Below are 15359 nucleotides of genomic sequence, written 5' to 3'. Positions count from 1 at the left end.
GATGCTTGGAATTTGATAAGTGTTTAAAGAATGAATAATTGAACCAACACTGGCCTTCAACCTGTTATCAGACTTCAGGGTTTCTGTAAGACCCTTGTTCAGTCTTCCTCACAGAGGTGTCCAAGAAACCTAGGAAACAAGGATTCTAAAAGTCCCTTTCAGCACTTACTTTCTCAGAGCAAGTTTATTATGTCATCTGACTGGTATTTTAGAATGTAGTGACTGGGAGAGTAGAAAGACTAGAGTCAAGTTCAGGCAGGAGGGTGTTGCAATGCCTTCCTGAGAGATAACAGCTAACTCAAGGTAATAAGAACAGGAGTGGAAAGGAAAGCGTAAAAAAAAACCCAAATATTCCTCAGAGAACCAGCCTTTGAAGTAGGATAACTTACACTAAAAATTATTTGTTGTTTATCTAAAATTCAAATTTACCTACTGTCCCAAGGTTTTTGTTTGTTGTTTTCTAAATTTGGCAACACTACTTTAAAGAGGTACCTGAAAGAAAGAACTGCAGCATAATGCAGGGGCTTTGTGTCTAGATACTAGGCCATCAACTTTCTTTCCCAGTCCAGGCCAGTCTTTGTTCTCTCTCAGGCCTGAAGGACTTGGTCCTCTTCTCTTTCCTTTTCAACAATGTCACCATTTTTTCCCACCTCCTAGGCTTCCCTGTCTGAAGGCCTGACTGTGAAGTAGGCTGCAATTGCCCTAGATACTCACTTATTTACTACTTACTCCCAAAATAAGTCCCCAGTCTCTCATGAAATTTTTACCTCTAATCACTAAAGAGAAAAATACAGAGAAATGGGAGACAAACAAAAAATGTACAAAGCTTTAAAATGACCACAGTTACAATCTCAGGTTTACAGCTGCTGACCAGCACTCTCTCACAGTGATTTAAACATCTCCTTTACTCCTGAGAATGAACTCAAGGCTGAACCCCTTGAGTTCGGCCTTGAGTTGTGCCTGTAGAGATGAATGGCTGAATTCCATTCATCTTTACAGGCACATCTCATCCTATGGCCCACAGAATTGTGAGCCACTGGGACAGAGGGCTGTGCCTCTTGCTGAAAAGTCAACAAGATTGTAAGAGATGTACAAGATGTAAACTTTCGGAAAAGCCATAAAAATGAAACAAAACTTAGGAAACTTTTGGAAGGAAGAACGATGAAAATATGGAAACACATGCAAGTTTTATTTTTAATTTTAATTTATTTACATATTTTTAATCCTCACCCGAGGAAGTGTTTACTGATCTTAAAGAAAATGCGAGAGAAACATGGATTGAGAAAGAAACATCAGTTAACCGTCTGTCTCCTTCACCCCTCCCCTGCAGACTGGGGATCAATTCAGCAACCCAAGTATGCAAAGCCACTACGCTTTGGTGCGTGGGTCACACAGGATGACGCTCCAACTACCTGAGCCACCCTCCCGGGGCTACTTTTTTTTTTTTTTACTGTAACAAAACATGCATAACATAAAATTTACTACTTCAATCATTTTTAAGTATACAGTTCAATGGCATTAAACTACATTATTGTGACACGGTCACTACTACTACCCACCCACCACACTGCAACTGTACCCATTAAACAGTAACCCCCCATTCTCCCTTCTCCACAGTCCTTGGCAACACTGTTTTGATTCAGAGATAAAACATTTTAACTCCATGAATTTGACTGCTATATGCAGTTAAATTTATACTGCATATAAATGGAATCATAAAATATTTGTCCTTTTGTGTCTGGCTTATTTCACCTAGCATAATGACTGCAAGGTTGATCTATATGGTAGGAGGTAGTAGAATTTTATTCCTTTTCAAGGGTGAATAATATTCATAAACGGTTTTGTACATATTTTAGTGCCATTAAAATATACTCATAAATTTAGAAACAAAACTGTACTCTGAATGTATTCTGATTTTCTCATAAAGTTAGCATAGCGAGGCTATGGACAATTAGGGATAGAATTTATTTTTCACCTTCAGAGAAAATAAAAAGTACCCACCCTTCCCAAAATCATTCCTTCCCCTAGCTCCTTAAGTCTGGAGATTCAAAAAAATATCCGCCCCTTCAAAGTTTATGAAGAACTACAACTACCGAGAGCATTAAGGCCTGGCCCTTCTCCCCACCCTGCGGGCTCCAGACTCCATTTCCCAGAAATCCGGAGGCTGAATGGGACCAGGCATTTCCCGGGCGCCCCCTCGCGGCCATTTCAATTGGGCTTCAGTTCCCGGCGGCCCTCGCGGCAGATTCCGGCGTTAGGGCAATTCGAAATGGCGGGGGCTGGTTCCGCTGCTGTGTCCAGAGCGGGGACCCCGGTGGCCGGGCCCGCAGGCCGCGACCTTTTCGCCGAGGGACTCCTGGAGTTCCTGCGACCTGCAGTGCAGCAGCTCGACTCTCACGTTCACGCCGTCAGGTGCCGGGGACGGGATGTTGGGGCGGGGCCTCTCGATTTGGCTTTGTAGGGGCGTGGCCAAGAAAGGGCGGAGAAAAGACGAGTTTCTTCGAAGGTTCTGAAGAGAATAAGAATAAATTTGGGAAGCTGAAGGAGGGCGGAAAGGCCTCGGCGGGGTGGGAAGTAGTAGGGTGTGAGGCAACCTTCTCTCTGCAGTTGGGAAACACGTAGGGGAACAGGTTTCTTGAGTTCCATTGATTGATCCTGTAGGCCTTGTACTCCTTTGCAGAGAGAGCCAGGTAGAGCTGCGGGAACAAATTGACAACCTAGCTACTGGTGAGTAAGCATCCCTGTGTATCCGGAATTCTCCAGCGCACTTTCAGAACCAAATGTTTTGCCGTCCTTTGGGCCGGGTTTACTGTCACTTCCTTGCAGCACAGCAAGCCTGCCAACAGAATCCCTTAAGTTTCTAGTGACTGTGGCCCATGTGGGTGGTGCACGAGTGTTTTCCATCCCATTTACCAGCTTGCTTTGCCTAAGAACAAGAAATGAGCCAGTAGGTGTTGTACTAATGTACAACTAGGACACATTACTTCTACACACAGAACTGTGCCGTATCAATGAGGATCAGAAAGTGGCTCTGGATCTCGACCCCTATGTGAAGAAGCTACTTAATGCCCGGCGACGAGTTGTCTTGGTCAACAACATTCTACAGAATGCCCAGGTAAAAGTATTTCCTAACAATAGTGAATCTTTGCTCTGCTTTCTAAGTTTTTAGGATATGGCTCCAATTTTCAAGGGATGCCGCAAAGTCTCCAACACAAAGAAAGACGTGATATTTCATTTTTTTTAAATGTATTTATTTTTAGAGATGGGGGAAGGGAGAAAGGGGAATAAAAACATCAATGTGTGGTTGCCTCTCATGCCCCCTGCTGGGAACCTGGCCTGCATCCCAGGCATGTGCCCTGACTGGGAATCAAACCTGTGACCCTTTGATTTGAATGCCAGCACTCAATCCACTGAACCACACCAGCTAGGGCCAAAAAAACCCCGTAATTTTTCAATTAGAGAAGGAGAATTGTCAACTAAACTAGTGTCTGTCATGATAGAACTGCTTGTTCTCAATATCCAGTTGCTGTCATTTACATTCTTGCATACCTTAGAAGACTACATTGACATGGAGCAAATCTGATAGTTTCCAGTGCCCGGATGACAGTGAGCTCTAAAGCCTTTCACAGAGGAGTTACTAAGACTGCAAATCTTGTCTTGTAGGAACGGCTGAGGAGGCTAAACCACAGTGTTGCCAAGGAAACAGCCCGAAGGAGGGCAATGCTGGATTCAGGAGTTTATCCCCCTGGCTCCCCAAGCAAGTAACAGGCCAGATGGTCCCATGGCCTCAGGATAGCACAAGTACTGTTTTCCAGCTGCCTCATTTCCTCCAGGATATCCTGGGACATCAGGACAGTGCTGTCATTTGTGTTTGAAGCACTTGGAGTCCAAAGCCTATGTACATACAGGACTCAGGATCCCAAAGGATTTATTACAGCTTTTGCTTCCTTCCAAGAATGAGCTAAGACCTCTTCATTTGATTTTTCTTTTTTATCCTCACCAGAAGACATTGTTTTCATCACTTTTAGAGAGAAACGTGCCCCAACTGGGGATCAAACTCCCAACTTGGATATGTGACCTGACTGGGAAGTCCAGTCCATGATCTGTTGGTCTCCACTCCAAGCCACACAGACCGGGCTACATTTGATTTTTTTTTAAAGGTACATAAGACCCACCTTTATCCTCAAGCCAGTTAACCAGGGAGGGGCTTCCCATTATATGACTGGTTGTTGGCGCTTGAGCAGCATATCCTTTGCCTATGACTCTTTTTTCTATTTATACCGAAGATTTGGAGGGCAGTCAATGTGAATGACCTATCTACCCTCTTGTGGATTTCACTAGCTTGAATGCAGTAGCAGTGTTAAAACCATTTAATAAATGCTCAAACAATATTCTGGTTTACTCTGGTACGTGGAAAAGTTCCAAGAGTCCTTGTACTTCAATTCAAATTGTGATCTAGTGTTCACAATGAAAATACTTTAGTGTTTTCTTTTTTTCAGATTCTATTTATTTACTCTTTTTAGAGACCGGAAGAGTGAGAGAAACATCAGTGTGATACATGGATTGGTTGGCTCTCACACGCCCCCAAACTGAAGACGTGGTCCACAACTCAGGCATGTGCCCTGACTGGGAATCGAACCAGCAACCTTTTGGTTCCCAGGCCAGCACTCAATCCATGGAGCCACACCAGCCAGGGGATGAGTACCATTTTCAATTAAGAGTATAGAAAGAAAAAGGAAGCAAAAAAAGTGGCCAGATACCACAGAAAAACAATACCAAGAGCCCTACTAGGAAGTACTTTAATCATTTTTCTTAGAAAAAGAAAAAACAATTTGAAGCATGAACAGTTGACATTTCAACAAAGTACTGGTTGAAAGAGATTTCCAGGAGCTGGGGATTGTACAGTACTTACTATAAAGAAAAGTTGTTATCCTGCTTCATTATAGATGGGAGACTTATGACTAAGTCAGTAAAAGAACTAAGTGGGATGACATTTCCTTCCATAGAGCTTATTTTTATTTCCCTTCCTGTCTCCCCATCCCTCAGAAATGCCACCGTGTAAAAGCCCAGTAGCAGCCAGCTTAATTAAGCTCCAGTCTTCCCTCTGGGTAACAAAGGGTGAAGATAAGGAACAGTCACTCCTGAGTCTCCATGCTTTCCTCCTCCTCTCCCTGAGGCGGTTCTTCTGTATTCTCCTCCTCTTCCTCTCCTTCCTTCTTCTCTGGTGGCTTCTCATAAGCCTTTTCTGAAGGTGTCACTATCACTCCATCCCAGGTAGATATTTCAGAAGCAAGATCTAGAGGGGTAAAAAACGTGATTTCAGACAAGTAGCCCAACACAGAAGCCATGATCTACACAGTGGAAATGTTAAGATGTCTGAGTAGTTTAGAGCTGCTTTGTAGAACACACAATACTCCAAAGAACCCCTGGCCCACTGGTCACTCACAGCTGGCATCACCCTCCTGGCCAAGGATCTTCCTAAAGCCACCATGTGAGAGGATTCGGACCAGAGTCTGTGCTGTGTAGCAGACCATGTCCTGAAAGAGAACAAAGTGAGGGCAAATAAGGAGAATCAAAGTACCTTTATGTTACTAACATTCTCATGAAAATAGAGATAATGGCAACTTTTTAATTTCAAGACCAAAGTATGTGAGAACCCCCAAATCCTTGACCCCTAAAGACCACATTTCCTTTGCCTTCTGACCCAAGGATATTCAAGAATGGGACAAAACAGACCATTTCAGAGCTGTCCTAATACCTGCTGTTCCAGAGTCATGACTGTGTGTACTCTGAAGTTGCCACTCTCACAGGGGTCTGTAATACCCATTGACCCTGGCAGGAACAGTCCTGCAGCCAGAATCTGCAAGCAACGCCTGGAACACAGGGAGGTGTTAAAACATCGAGACAGTTTACATCCAGACCCAAACCCAGAGAAGCATGCTCTACCTGTATGCCACGTTTAGGGCCAAAGGTTGTCTGGTGGGGTTGTTCATCACCGCATAGTGCCCCTGGAAAACAATAAACCTGGTAAGTGTGCCATAAGAAATAGCAATCTATCTTCAAACAAACTAAAACCATAAACTGTTATGAGGAAAACTGGTTATTAAGGCCTAGCCAAAATTTTCATGTTCAGAAATGATTCTGAAGTGACTGCTCATCTGATATGTTCTCTCCATTATCATGTTAATGAAATGACAGCATAATGAAAAAGACAAAGGGGCAGTAACAACTATTTATTTAAGGCACTAAAAATCCCTGTGAAGTAATAACAAGCACTGAATTTTTTTAAATTTATTTTTTTATTATGCTGTTACAGTTGTTCTATTACCTTCATTCCCCTCCACCCTACCCCCCCGTCCCCACCATTACCCCCCCTTTAGTTTATGACCATGTGTCTCAAGTTCTTTAGATTCTATATGTCCCATGCTATTCTTGCCCCCCCCCCATCTATTTTCTATCTACTGTCTATGCTACTTATTTTCTGTACCTTCTCCCCCCTTCTCCTCCTCCCACTCCCCTATTGCTAACCCTCCTTGAGATCTTCATTTCTATGTTTCCACTACTGATCTAGCTGTGCTTTTAGTTTGCTTTCGTTTTAGGTGTGGTTGTTAATAACTGTGAGTTTGTTGTCCTTTCACTGTTCGTGTTTTTTTTAACTTCTTTTTCTTAGATAAGCCCTTTAACATTTCATATAATAAGGGCTTGGTGATGATGAACTCCTTGAATTTGATCTTATCTGAGAAGCACTTTATCTGTCCTTCCATTCTAAATGAAAGTTTTGCTGGACAGAGCAATCTTGGTTGTAGCACTGAATTTTTTTTAAAGTACGTATTTGATGAGAGGCAGAGAAACATTAATCAAATGCCTCTCATATGTGACCAAACCAGGGTCCAAACCTGCAACCTAGGCATGTGCCCCAACGAGGAATCAAACTCAAACCCTTCAGTGCATGGGACAAAACTCCATCCGAGTCACACCAACTGACTCACGTAACTGAGCCAGGGAAGCACTGAATGTTTATTGGATTAGTTGTCCACTAATGAGGTTTCTTTTAAGCTTCACCAAATTTCAGATTCTGATAGACGTCAGAGTAACTCCTGTTAAATAGGAATGACCAGGAAGAAACCCCAACTGCCCTTTACTTACGAGGAGGTCAAGGATCCAAGGTGTGAGGGGCTCAAAGCCAGGAAAACGAATCCTCAAGTCCTTCAGAAGTCTGATGAGAACTTTAACTCTGAAGGTAAGAGGAACCCAGGAATTAAAAGTAGTATGAGGTATACAGCTGAAGCTATTTCTGGAACTATGCATTCTCTTATTTGTCTCAATTTAAATTTGCTTACTTAAGGTAAAATTCAAAATCCAGACTCTGAAATCTGGCTCCGAAAACCGGGAGCCAGAAACATCAGATGAAGTGTAGGGGTAGCCTGCTATTCACTGTACTTGGAAGGGTTAGGTGATCTTAACACTGAGGGAGGGACTCACGTGGACTGAGAAGCATTTTCCTCAAACCAGCGGGCATGTCGGATGGCTGCTAAGGCACTCTGCAACACCTTGATATCCACTAGGAGCATAACAGGCCAAGGAGAAACATTTCTATTATTAAGCAAGCAATTCAATCCCATTGCCATAGTTCAGTAACTTGGATAATATAATTCCTTATACCACTCCATGTTCATCAGATCAGCAAATCATTTGTCTGAAACTTACTACTCGTCCCCTAGACCAAATCTAGAGGCATATGAGGTCCACAATCTTCTCTGAAAGCCTAACCCACCTCCATAAATATTTCCTTGGTTCTTTTTCTTAAGTCCTCAAACTGCTTTTCTGGCCATCCTGTCTTTGACAGTTTCACTAGCAAACCTATACAGTTTGCTACCTCCATCTTCACAATACAGATGGAGGTAGCAAATTTTGAGAGTTAAACCTAGGTTCTACATGGTTTCATGTGGAATGGCAACAAGCTAAGTAAACTTAACGGCAACTTTATACTATGTTTTGAACTTCCCCCAAATTTCCCAGCAACGGAATAAAAGTACTAACAATGGAGTTCTGGATCCAGTTTTCGGAGATTGGGTGGCACTGTTGTAATGAGAATCTTCACTGTAGCATCAGAAGAACTGATCTCAAAACCAGTTTCATTGGTCAGCATGGTCAAAACTGTAAGAGAAAAAGTGGGCAGGGGGTGGGGAAGATGGAGGTAGAAGAGGGAAGGGGGAGAGTGGTAATGGAAAATATAAAATAATTTCTTAAAAAAAGGAAATTAAAAGCTCCAACTCTCACATAATCCATTGGATGATCAAAGAAAAATCCAGGATGAGGGAATAAATAGGTTTTCAAAAGCAGCAGAAGTTCAAAATGAGAATTTACAACACAGAGTTTTAAAAAGTAAGGGAGATCATCAGGATTTTTAACAATGGGATCTCTGCCAAAACTTCCCCAACATAAAACTCTTCATTCACTCTTCCTTCTAGCCTGACCAGTCTTTGTTAGCTATGTACTTAGAATTACAGACATGCCTCCTCTGACCACTAAATACATGCTCAGCAACAAACTCAAACCTTCAGAAGGATCCTGTGCTCTTAGGCTTTCCACGACTTTGTTCCCTAGAGCAGCAACAGCCTCCACTAGAATGAGAGAAAAGGAGATAATAAACATAATTATCTACTAAGCACTCTAATTTCCACCCCAAGTTCAAGGCTGGAGTAAGAGTAAGCAATAGAAAGAAAACAATTTTACAATGGGGAAGCTAATGACTGGGCAGAGAAATTGGAAGACTCTGGACACAGGATACTTTCTCCTAGTCCCACATCCTATAGGAATGCTATTTTAGGCTGGATAATTCTTTGGAAGTTGACGGGTAGGGTCCATCCTGCATCCCACTCGATGCCAGTAGCCCAAACATATCTCCAGACATATCTGCCAAATGTCCCCTGTGGGGCAAAATCACTCACGTTTTAATAACACTGCCCTATAGTAACTGACCATACATTTTTTTTATTATTTATTGATTTTTAGAGAGAAAAAGGATAAAGGAGAAAAGAAGAGAAACATTTGCTATTCCACTTATTTATGCATTCATTGGTTGATTCTTATGTTGTTGTTTTTTAAATTTTATTGATTTACTTTTAGAGAGGGGGAAGGGAGGAAGAGAGGGAAACATCGATGTGTGAGAGACACATTAATCAAATGCTTCCTGTATGTCCAGCAACCCAGGCATGTACCCTGACTGGGAATCGAACCAGTGTCCTTTCCATTCCCAGGCCAGTGCTCAATCCACTGAGCCACACCAGCCCAGGCTCATTGGTTGATTTTTGTCTGTGCCCAACCAGAGATGGAACCTGCAAATCTGGCATCTCAAGGACAATGCCCTAACCAAGTGAGCTACCCAGGCAGACTGCCATACCTTTTTTCAGACACATACTCCACAGTTTGTCCCTTATTACCCCCACACTTAAAAAAAATAAACTTTTTGTGTTTTTCCTCCCTGGCTACTTGAAGATTGGCCACCATCACGAACAGCACAGGAACTACCGTGACTAAGTCCAGACCAACAGACTACTTCAGTGGAAACAAATGATCACTGACATCCCTCACCCTGAGAAGGCAACAACAGGGCCTACAGCAGAAAATCTGGAGAAACCAGCCAGGATGTGTAAGACCACAGCAGATGTCATCTGTTTGTATTCAGATCCTATTTTGGTGGTGGCAGGACAACTGGCTTTGGCATGATTTATGATTCCTTGGATTATGCTAACAAAAATGAACCCAAACACAGACTTGCAAGACACGGCCTATATGTCAAGATCCCCCAACAAAACAAAGAAAGGAATGTAAGAACAGAATGAAGAAAGTCAGGGAGACTGCAAAGGTCAACACTGGTGCTGGCAAAAAGTGAGCTGGAGAATGGACAACAGAAGGAGTGAAGATTTTTCAGGGACTTTAATCTGTGGTGATTGTACAGATTTTTCATGAGAGGATTAATAAACTAAGAACTCTTATAAATAAGTATATTTTCCCATTTGTCTTCCAAACATCCTCTTACAAGAAATTAGGGCTTTAAAGACCCCTATGCCTCAAATCCAACTGCTATGTTCTGTTCCCATGCCCAGAAAGAAATACACTCACATGTTGGCAGAATCTTTAGGATCACCACCAGGTCAGCCACATTGTGTCCTGTCGTCATGGTTCCCTTTTTATATGATCCGACCTGTCGGACTTCTTCAATTTGCTGTTGGAAAAAGGATTTCAGAAAAAAGAGGAAAAAAGGGAAAAGGCTGCCTAGTTCCTCTCAGAGTTCGATTACAACATAGCTTGTTATTCAGATTTGGAAGTTGCAGAGGGCAAATCATATCCCCAAACCACACAAAAGCCTTGATACATCATGCCTAGCTGATAACGATACAAGTCTTGTCTCCAAAATCAGTACCACAAAGGAGCCAATGAAACTTCCATACTACTAAGGCTGCCCTTTTCTAGGACTAAATCGTCAAAAGCTCACCACTTCAAATGTTCCTGGAGCCACAATCAAATTGTCAATCACATTGTTTATTTTTGTCACCAGAGAAAGGATAGAGGCCTGAAAAACAGCAGGAAATAAAAATAACCTAAGGTGAAAAATTGTAAGCAATTTCTCAGTTTGATTATTTCCCCCAATCCCTCCCATACAAACTGAATCAATAGTGATACAGTGCTTTGAAAACACTGACCCATCTAGCCTTGAACATACCAAATCAACTTTTTTATCTCAAAGACAGATTCCCCAGTAAAAAAGCAAAAATACATGTGATCTAGCACTCTCCCTCCACCCACAATGAGAAATAGGAGAACAATTAGAGTAGTCCCCCGCCAGCCATAGTTTTGCTTTCCATGGTTTCAGTTATCCAGTCAACTACAGTTGAAGAATATTATATGGAAAATTCCAGAAATTAACAATTCCTAAGTTTTACATTGTGTACACTCCCCTCAGGACATGAAGCATCCCTCTGTCCAGCCTATCCACACTGTATGTGCTACCTGCCCAAAGCCTTCTTTCTTGGCTATCAGATCAACTGTTAAGGTGTCAGTTCTTGTGTTCAAGTAACCCTCACAGTAAGTAGCCTAAGCCTACATCACAGTGCCTGCCTCCATCATTTACCCCCCTTCATTTCATCATATAAGCACTGTAACTTTTATTACAGTATACTGTTATCATTGTTCTACTTTATTAATTATAGAAATTGCTGTTAAGCTCATACTGGGTCTGGTTTATAAATTAAACATGATCAGAGTTGTGCATGAATAGGAAAAAAGATAGTACACACAGGGTTTGGTACTATCATAGTGTCAACATCCAGTGGGGGTCCTGGAACATATCCCCTGTGCACAAGGGGGGCGGGGGGTGGCTAATATAAAACTGTGGAGTTTAGGCTAGGCTCTGACAACAATAACCTCACCAGTAATTATTCACTTCTCTAGCTGTCTTTGAGAAATTGCAGGAAGAAAGCCAAAAGGATATACCTGTTCAGCAGAATTAGGAGCAAGGTCCTGATTTCTCTTCAGCAAGGCCTCACTGAAGGAAGTTTCATCAGGTGCTGGCTTGACCCGGGGGAAGGCCATTTCACACTAAACCAGAAGCAAACAACTGTTATTTATAAAAAGTAATATATAGGTGCCCTGACCAGTGTAGCTCAGTTGGCTGGGCACCATTCCACAAAGCGAGGGCACATGCACAGGTTCAGGTTCTGTCCCTGGTCCAGGTGCATACAAGAGGCAACAGATCAATGTTTCTCTTGATTCAATGTTTTTCTCTCTCTCTAAAAATAAATGAATAAAAAATATTTTTTTTAAATTATATACAGGAGAAATTGGTTTTTGTGGCTACAAAATATTGAAAACCTTACACTTGTTTCTATTCCTTAAGATGTTCAAAGTAGCTTACCTACCCAACAGTGTAAACAGTGGCTTATTTCTGGTTTTGTATGTAAAGCAACTCAGCTGACTCAAAACCCCAACTCTACACACCAATTTCCTTTTCCTACTGCAACCAGTTTTAACAGGGAGATGCTGGGCTCCCGGAAACTGCAAGTGACAAGTGGCCAGGCTCCACTGCTATGTCCACGAGTGAACAGGGGCCGTGGTACTCACCAAATAGAAATCAAATGGGATATGTGGCACAAAGGGCCTGAACCTAAAACACAAGAAACAATCAATTATTAACCACAGATAATCAAGTGACTTAGCACAATTCGGCCAAATTCATTTAGCAAGAGAGCTTGTGGTTTCTAAAGCACAATGGGCTCTCATAAAAGCAGGTAACAGCAGTCCACTCCAGGCTCCAGTTAAGATGACTGAAATGGAAATAACTAGTGCAAAGATGCTAAAAGCTGGCACTCACCCTCCTCCTGGGCCTCCTCTGGAACCAAAGCGCCCACCACGACCTCGGCCTCTGTCGCCCCTGTTAAGTGCATGAACAGACTAACTTGTTTTGACCTCGTTAAAGAAATCTCTCCATCATACTGGCCACATCATTTCAAGTTTGCCTACTTCCATCGCTCTGACCTTCCCTTTGGAAGCCAAGTATACCCATTCCCACTCACACTTCTCTTCGTTCCAAAAGCCCAGTCTCACCCCTTTACCTCCTCGTGCTGGATAATTTAATCACAGCCCACACCAAACAATGACGATGCTCAAACACTGAGCCCCTATAAGAAATACCCATAATCCAAGGATACGCCAACCCTAACACTTCAGAGACTAATTGCTGATTTATTAACGTAGTTGGACGAGGATGACTGAGGCACGTTTAAGCCTTTCTCAGGCTACTTGGGGGGGGGGGGGCAAGAGGGGACCTGGGACCTGAGGACATCCCCAAAGCCGCTCAGAAACAGACGTGCCGACCCCCGCCCCGCCCCCGCCCGGTCTCCTGAGCCCCAGCGCCACCCCAGGCCCAGGCTTCCCTGCCTTGGAGGCCTCGCACCCCCCACTCGCCCGGACCCGGAGCGCTCAGGTTCCCGGGCAGCCCCCACACATGCGGTCCTTTCGGACCCTCTGACTCCTTCCCGCCCACCTTCCCAGTTTCGGGCCAAACGCCCTATGTCTTCCCGGAGCACCCAGTGCCCTTACCTCATGGCGCCCAAATCCCGAACAATGGAAACCACACTAACCGCCCCTCTCCGCCGCGGAGCCCGCACCCGGAGAGACGGCTCGGAGGCGCATCCCAACAAACTCTGTTGCGATTGGCTCCCGCCTTACCCCTCCGCGTAAGCCTATTGGTTTACCTCGGAAAATGATCATTTTCTTTACTAGACACTAGACACTAGACGGCACTGTATAAAAAGTCAGGACAGCGACCAAGTAGAAAACTTGCTCTAGGAATCAGAAAAACCACCTTTTACCGCCGGGAGCAGAGTGGCGCAGCGGAAGCGTGCTGGGCCCATAACCCAGAGGTCGATGGATCGAAACCATCCTCTGCTATCATGTCCTGTTTTTTACCCCCAGAACAGAATTCCTACTTTTTAAATAAGAATAAACGCTATCTTTCTACTTTCTTCCTCCCTCAAAAACGCAGACATTTGAAGCTGTTTTGGCCATCGGCAAGTGCAACGGGGCAACGCGCAGAAAAAGCGGTTTTGAGAAAAGGAGGCAGTTGTATTGGTTAAATCGGGAGAAAAGGAGTGATGGTGAGGGACCAGAAGGGAAACTAGACACTGAATTAAAAAAAAAAAAAAAAAAAAGCCAGGGTAGCAGCGAGGCGGGAAGGACCCTACCCATCATCCCGTTGCCCAATTCCCCCCCCCCCCCCCATTTCTCTTTTTTCCTCACTGGCAGATTTCACCTTTATGAGAGGTTTCACCAGCTGCACTCAGTGGGTATACTGTATTTGCATTTAAATTAATCAGATTACTATTTGCTTTGTCCTTCCTGTAATACTTTCTTCCATTGTTTGCCTTCTTTTGCACTGATTAGTTTATTATTCCCTTCCTGCCTTTGTTGACAGTTACACACTCTTTTTCTCTTAAAGCGACTACCCTAAAAATTACAACATGCATCCTTGACTTAGCAAAATCTAAATTTACGTAATATTCTCACCCTCCCGGGGAAAATGCAGGAATAGTTAGTTTAATTCCATTTACCACCATCACTGTCTCTGGAATTATATACTATTGTTGTTGTGTGAGTCTTTTTTTAATTGATTATGCCATTACAGTTGTTCTATTTCCCCCCTTCATTCCCCTCCACCCTGTACTCCCCCTCCCCCACCATCCCCCCTTTTAGTTTATGACCACGTGTCTCAAGTTCTTTAGATTCTATATTTCCCCTATTATTCTTACCCTCCCCCCTATCTATTTTCTACCTACCACGTATGGTACTTATTTTCTGTACCTTCTCCCCCCTTCTCCTTCTCCCACTCCCCTGTTGCTAACCCTCCATGTGATCTTCATTTGTATGGTTCCACTCCTGATCTAGCTGTCCTCTTAGTTTGCTTTTGTTTTAGGTGTGGTTGTTAATAACTGTGAGTTTGCTGTCCTTTCACTGTTCATCTTTTTTATCTTCTTTTTCTGACCTAAGGCCCTTTAACATTTCATATAATAAGGGCTTGGTGGTGATGAACTCCTTGAATTGGATCTTATCTGAGAAGCACTTTATCTGCCCTTCCATTCTAAATGAAAGCTTTGCTGGATAGAGCAATCTTGGCTATAGATCTTTGGATTTCATGACTTGGAATACTTCTTTCCAGCCCCTTCTTGCCTGTAAGGTCTCTTTTGAGAAATCTGCTGACAGTCTGATGGGGACTCCTTTGTAGGTGACTGCCCCCTTATCTCTTGCTGCTTCTAGAATTCTCTCCTTCATTTTAATCTTGGGTAATGTAATTATGATGTGCCTTGGTATGTTCCTTCTTGGGTCCAAGTTCTTTGGGACTCTCTGAGCTTTCTGGATTTCCTGGAAGTCTATTGCCTTTGCCAGAATGGGGAAGTTCTCCTTTATTATTTGTTCAAATAAGTTTTCCACTTGTTGCTCTTGCTCTTCCCCTTCTGGTACCCCTATAATTTGGATGTTGGAATGTTTAAAGATGTCCTGGAGGTTCCTAAGCCTCTCCTCGTTTTTTTTAAATTCTTGTTTCTTTATTCTTTTCTGTTTGGTCATTTTTTTCTTGCTTCTGGTCCACTCCCTTGATTTGGGTCCCAGTTTCCTTTCCATCCCTATTGGTTTCCTGTGCATTTCCCTTCATTTCAATTAGTTTAGCCTTCATATGTTCCTCTAATTTGTGGCTAAAATCAACCAGTTCTGTGAGCATCCTGATCACCGGTGTTTTGAACTGTGCATCTGATAGGTCGGCAATTTCTTGTTCGCTTAAATTTATCGTCTCTGGGGCTCTGAGT

General features: G+C 43.1%; 2 protein-coding genes and 1 non-coding gene across 3 annotated transcripts; 2 read left to right on the top strand and 1 right to left on the bottom strand.

Moving 5' to 3' along the window:
* The first annotated feature begins 2230 nt into the window (after positions 1 to 2230).
* On the top strand, positions 2231 to 4391 carry SNAPIN (SNAP associated protein). The gene is made up of 4 exons (XM_037162468.2): positions 2231 to 2412; positions 2681 to 2727; positions 2997 to 3115; positions 3664 to 4391. Exons 1-4 carry the CDS (start codon positions 2270 to 2272, stop codon positions 3763 to 3765), a joined length of 411 nt encoding a protein of 136 aa, XP_037018363.1. The 5' UTR covers positions 2231 to 2269; the 3' UTR covers positions 3766 to 4391.
* A 392-nt stretch (positions 4392 to 4783) lies between these two features.
* On the bottom strand, positions 4784 to 13202 carry ILF2 (interleukin enhancer binding factor 2). The gene is made up of 14 exons (XM_037162467.2): positions 13102 to 13202; positions 12374 to 12433; positions 12124 to 12166; positions 11497 to 11601; positions 10499 to 10576; positions 10126 to 10228; positions 8559 to 8624; positions 8041 to 8157; positions 7483 to 7561; positions 7147 to 7234; positions 5947 to 6008; positions 5759 to 5873; positions 5447 to 5537; positions 4784 to 5296 (listed from the first exon to the last, which is right to left on the bottom strand). Exons 1-14 carry the CDS (start codon positions 13104 to 13106, stop codon positions 5136 to 5138), a joined length of 1173 nt encoding a protein of 390 aa, XP_037018362.1. The 5' UTR covers positions 13107 to 13202; the 3' UTR covers positions 4784 to 5135.
* A 178-nt stretch (positions 13203 to 13380) lies between these two features.
* TRNAM-CAU (transfer RNA methionine (anticodon CAU)) lies at positions 13381 to 13452 on the top strand. The gene has a single exon. It is a non-coding gene; the product is annotated as a tRNA-Met (tRNA).
* Positions 13453 to 15359: the final 1907 nt, after the last annotated feature.

This window comes from Artibeus jamaicensis, unplaced genomic scaffold (genome assembly GCF_021234435.1).
Source record: "Artibeus jamaicensis isolate MK-2021 breed Jamaican fruit bat unplaced genomic scaffold, CSHL_Jam_final contig_447, whole genome shotgun sequence".
In the NCBI taxonomy this organism is placed as follows: Eukaryota; Metazoa; Chordata; class Mammalia; order Chiroptera; family Phyllostomidae; genus Artibeus; species Artibeus jamaicensis.
This window is presented reverse-complemented; position numbering and strand designations above follow the sequence as displayed.

Excerpts from the sequence above, each read along its gene's own strand:
- ILF2 (XM_037162467.2), bottom strand. Across the intron at positions 12,167-12,373 it reads AGAGGAGGCCCAGGAGGAGG|GTTCAGGCCCTTTGTGCCAC; the intron begins GTGAGTGCCAGC and ends CTTGTGTTTTAG. Across the intron at positions 5,874-5,946 it reads GCCCTAAACGTGGCATACAG|GCGTTGCTTGCAGATTCTGG; the intron begins GTAGAGCATGCT and ends CCTGTGTTCCAG.
- SNAPIN (XM_037162468.2), top strand. The coding sequence starts at position 2,270 with ATGGCGGGGGCTGGTTCCGCTGCTGTGTCCAGAGCGGGGACCCCGGTG. Across the intron at positions 2,413-2,680 it reads TCTCACGTTCACGCCGTCAG|AGAGAGCCAGGTAGAGCTGC; the intron begins GTGCCGGGGACG and ends ACTCCTTTGCAG. Across the intron at positions 3,116-3,663 it reads ACATTCTACAGAATGCCCAG|GAACGGCTGAGGAGGCTAAA; the intron begins GTAAAAGTATTT and ends CTTGTCTTGTAG.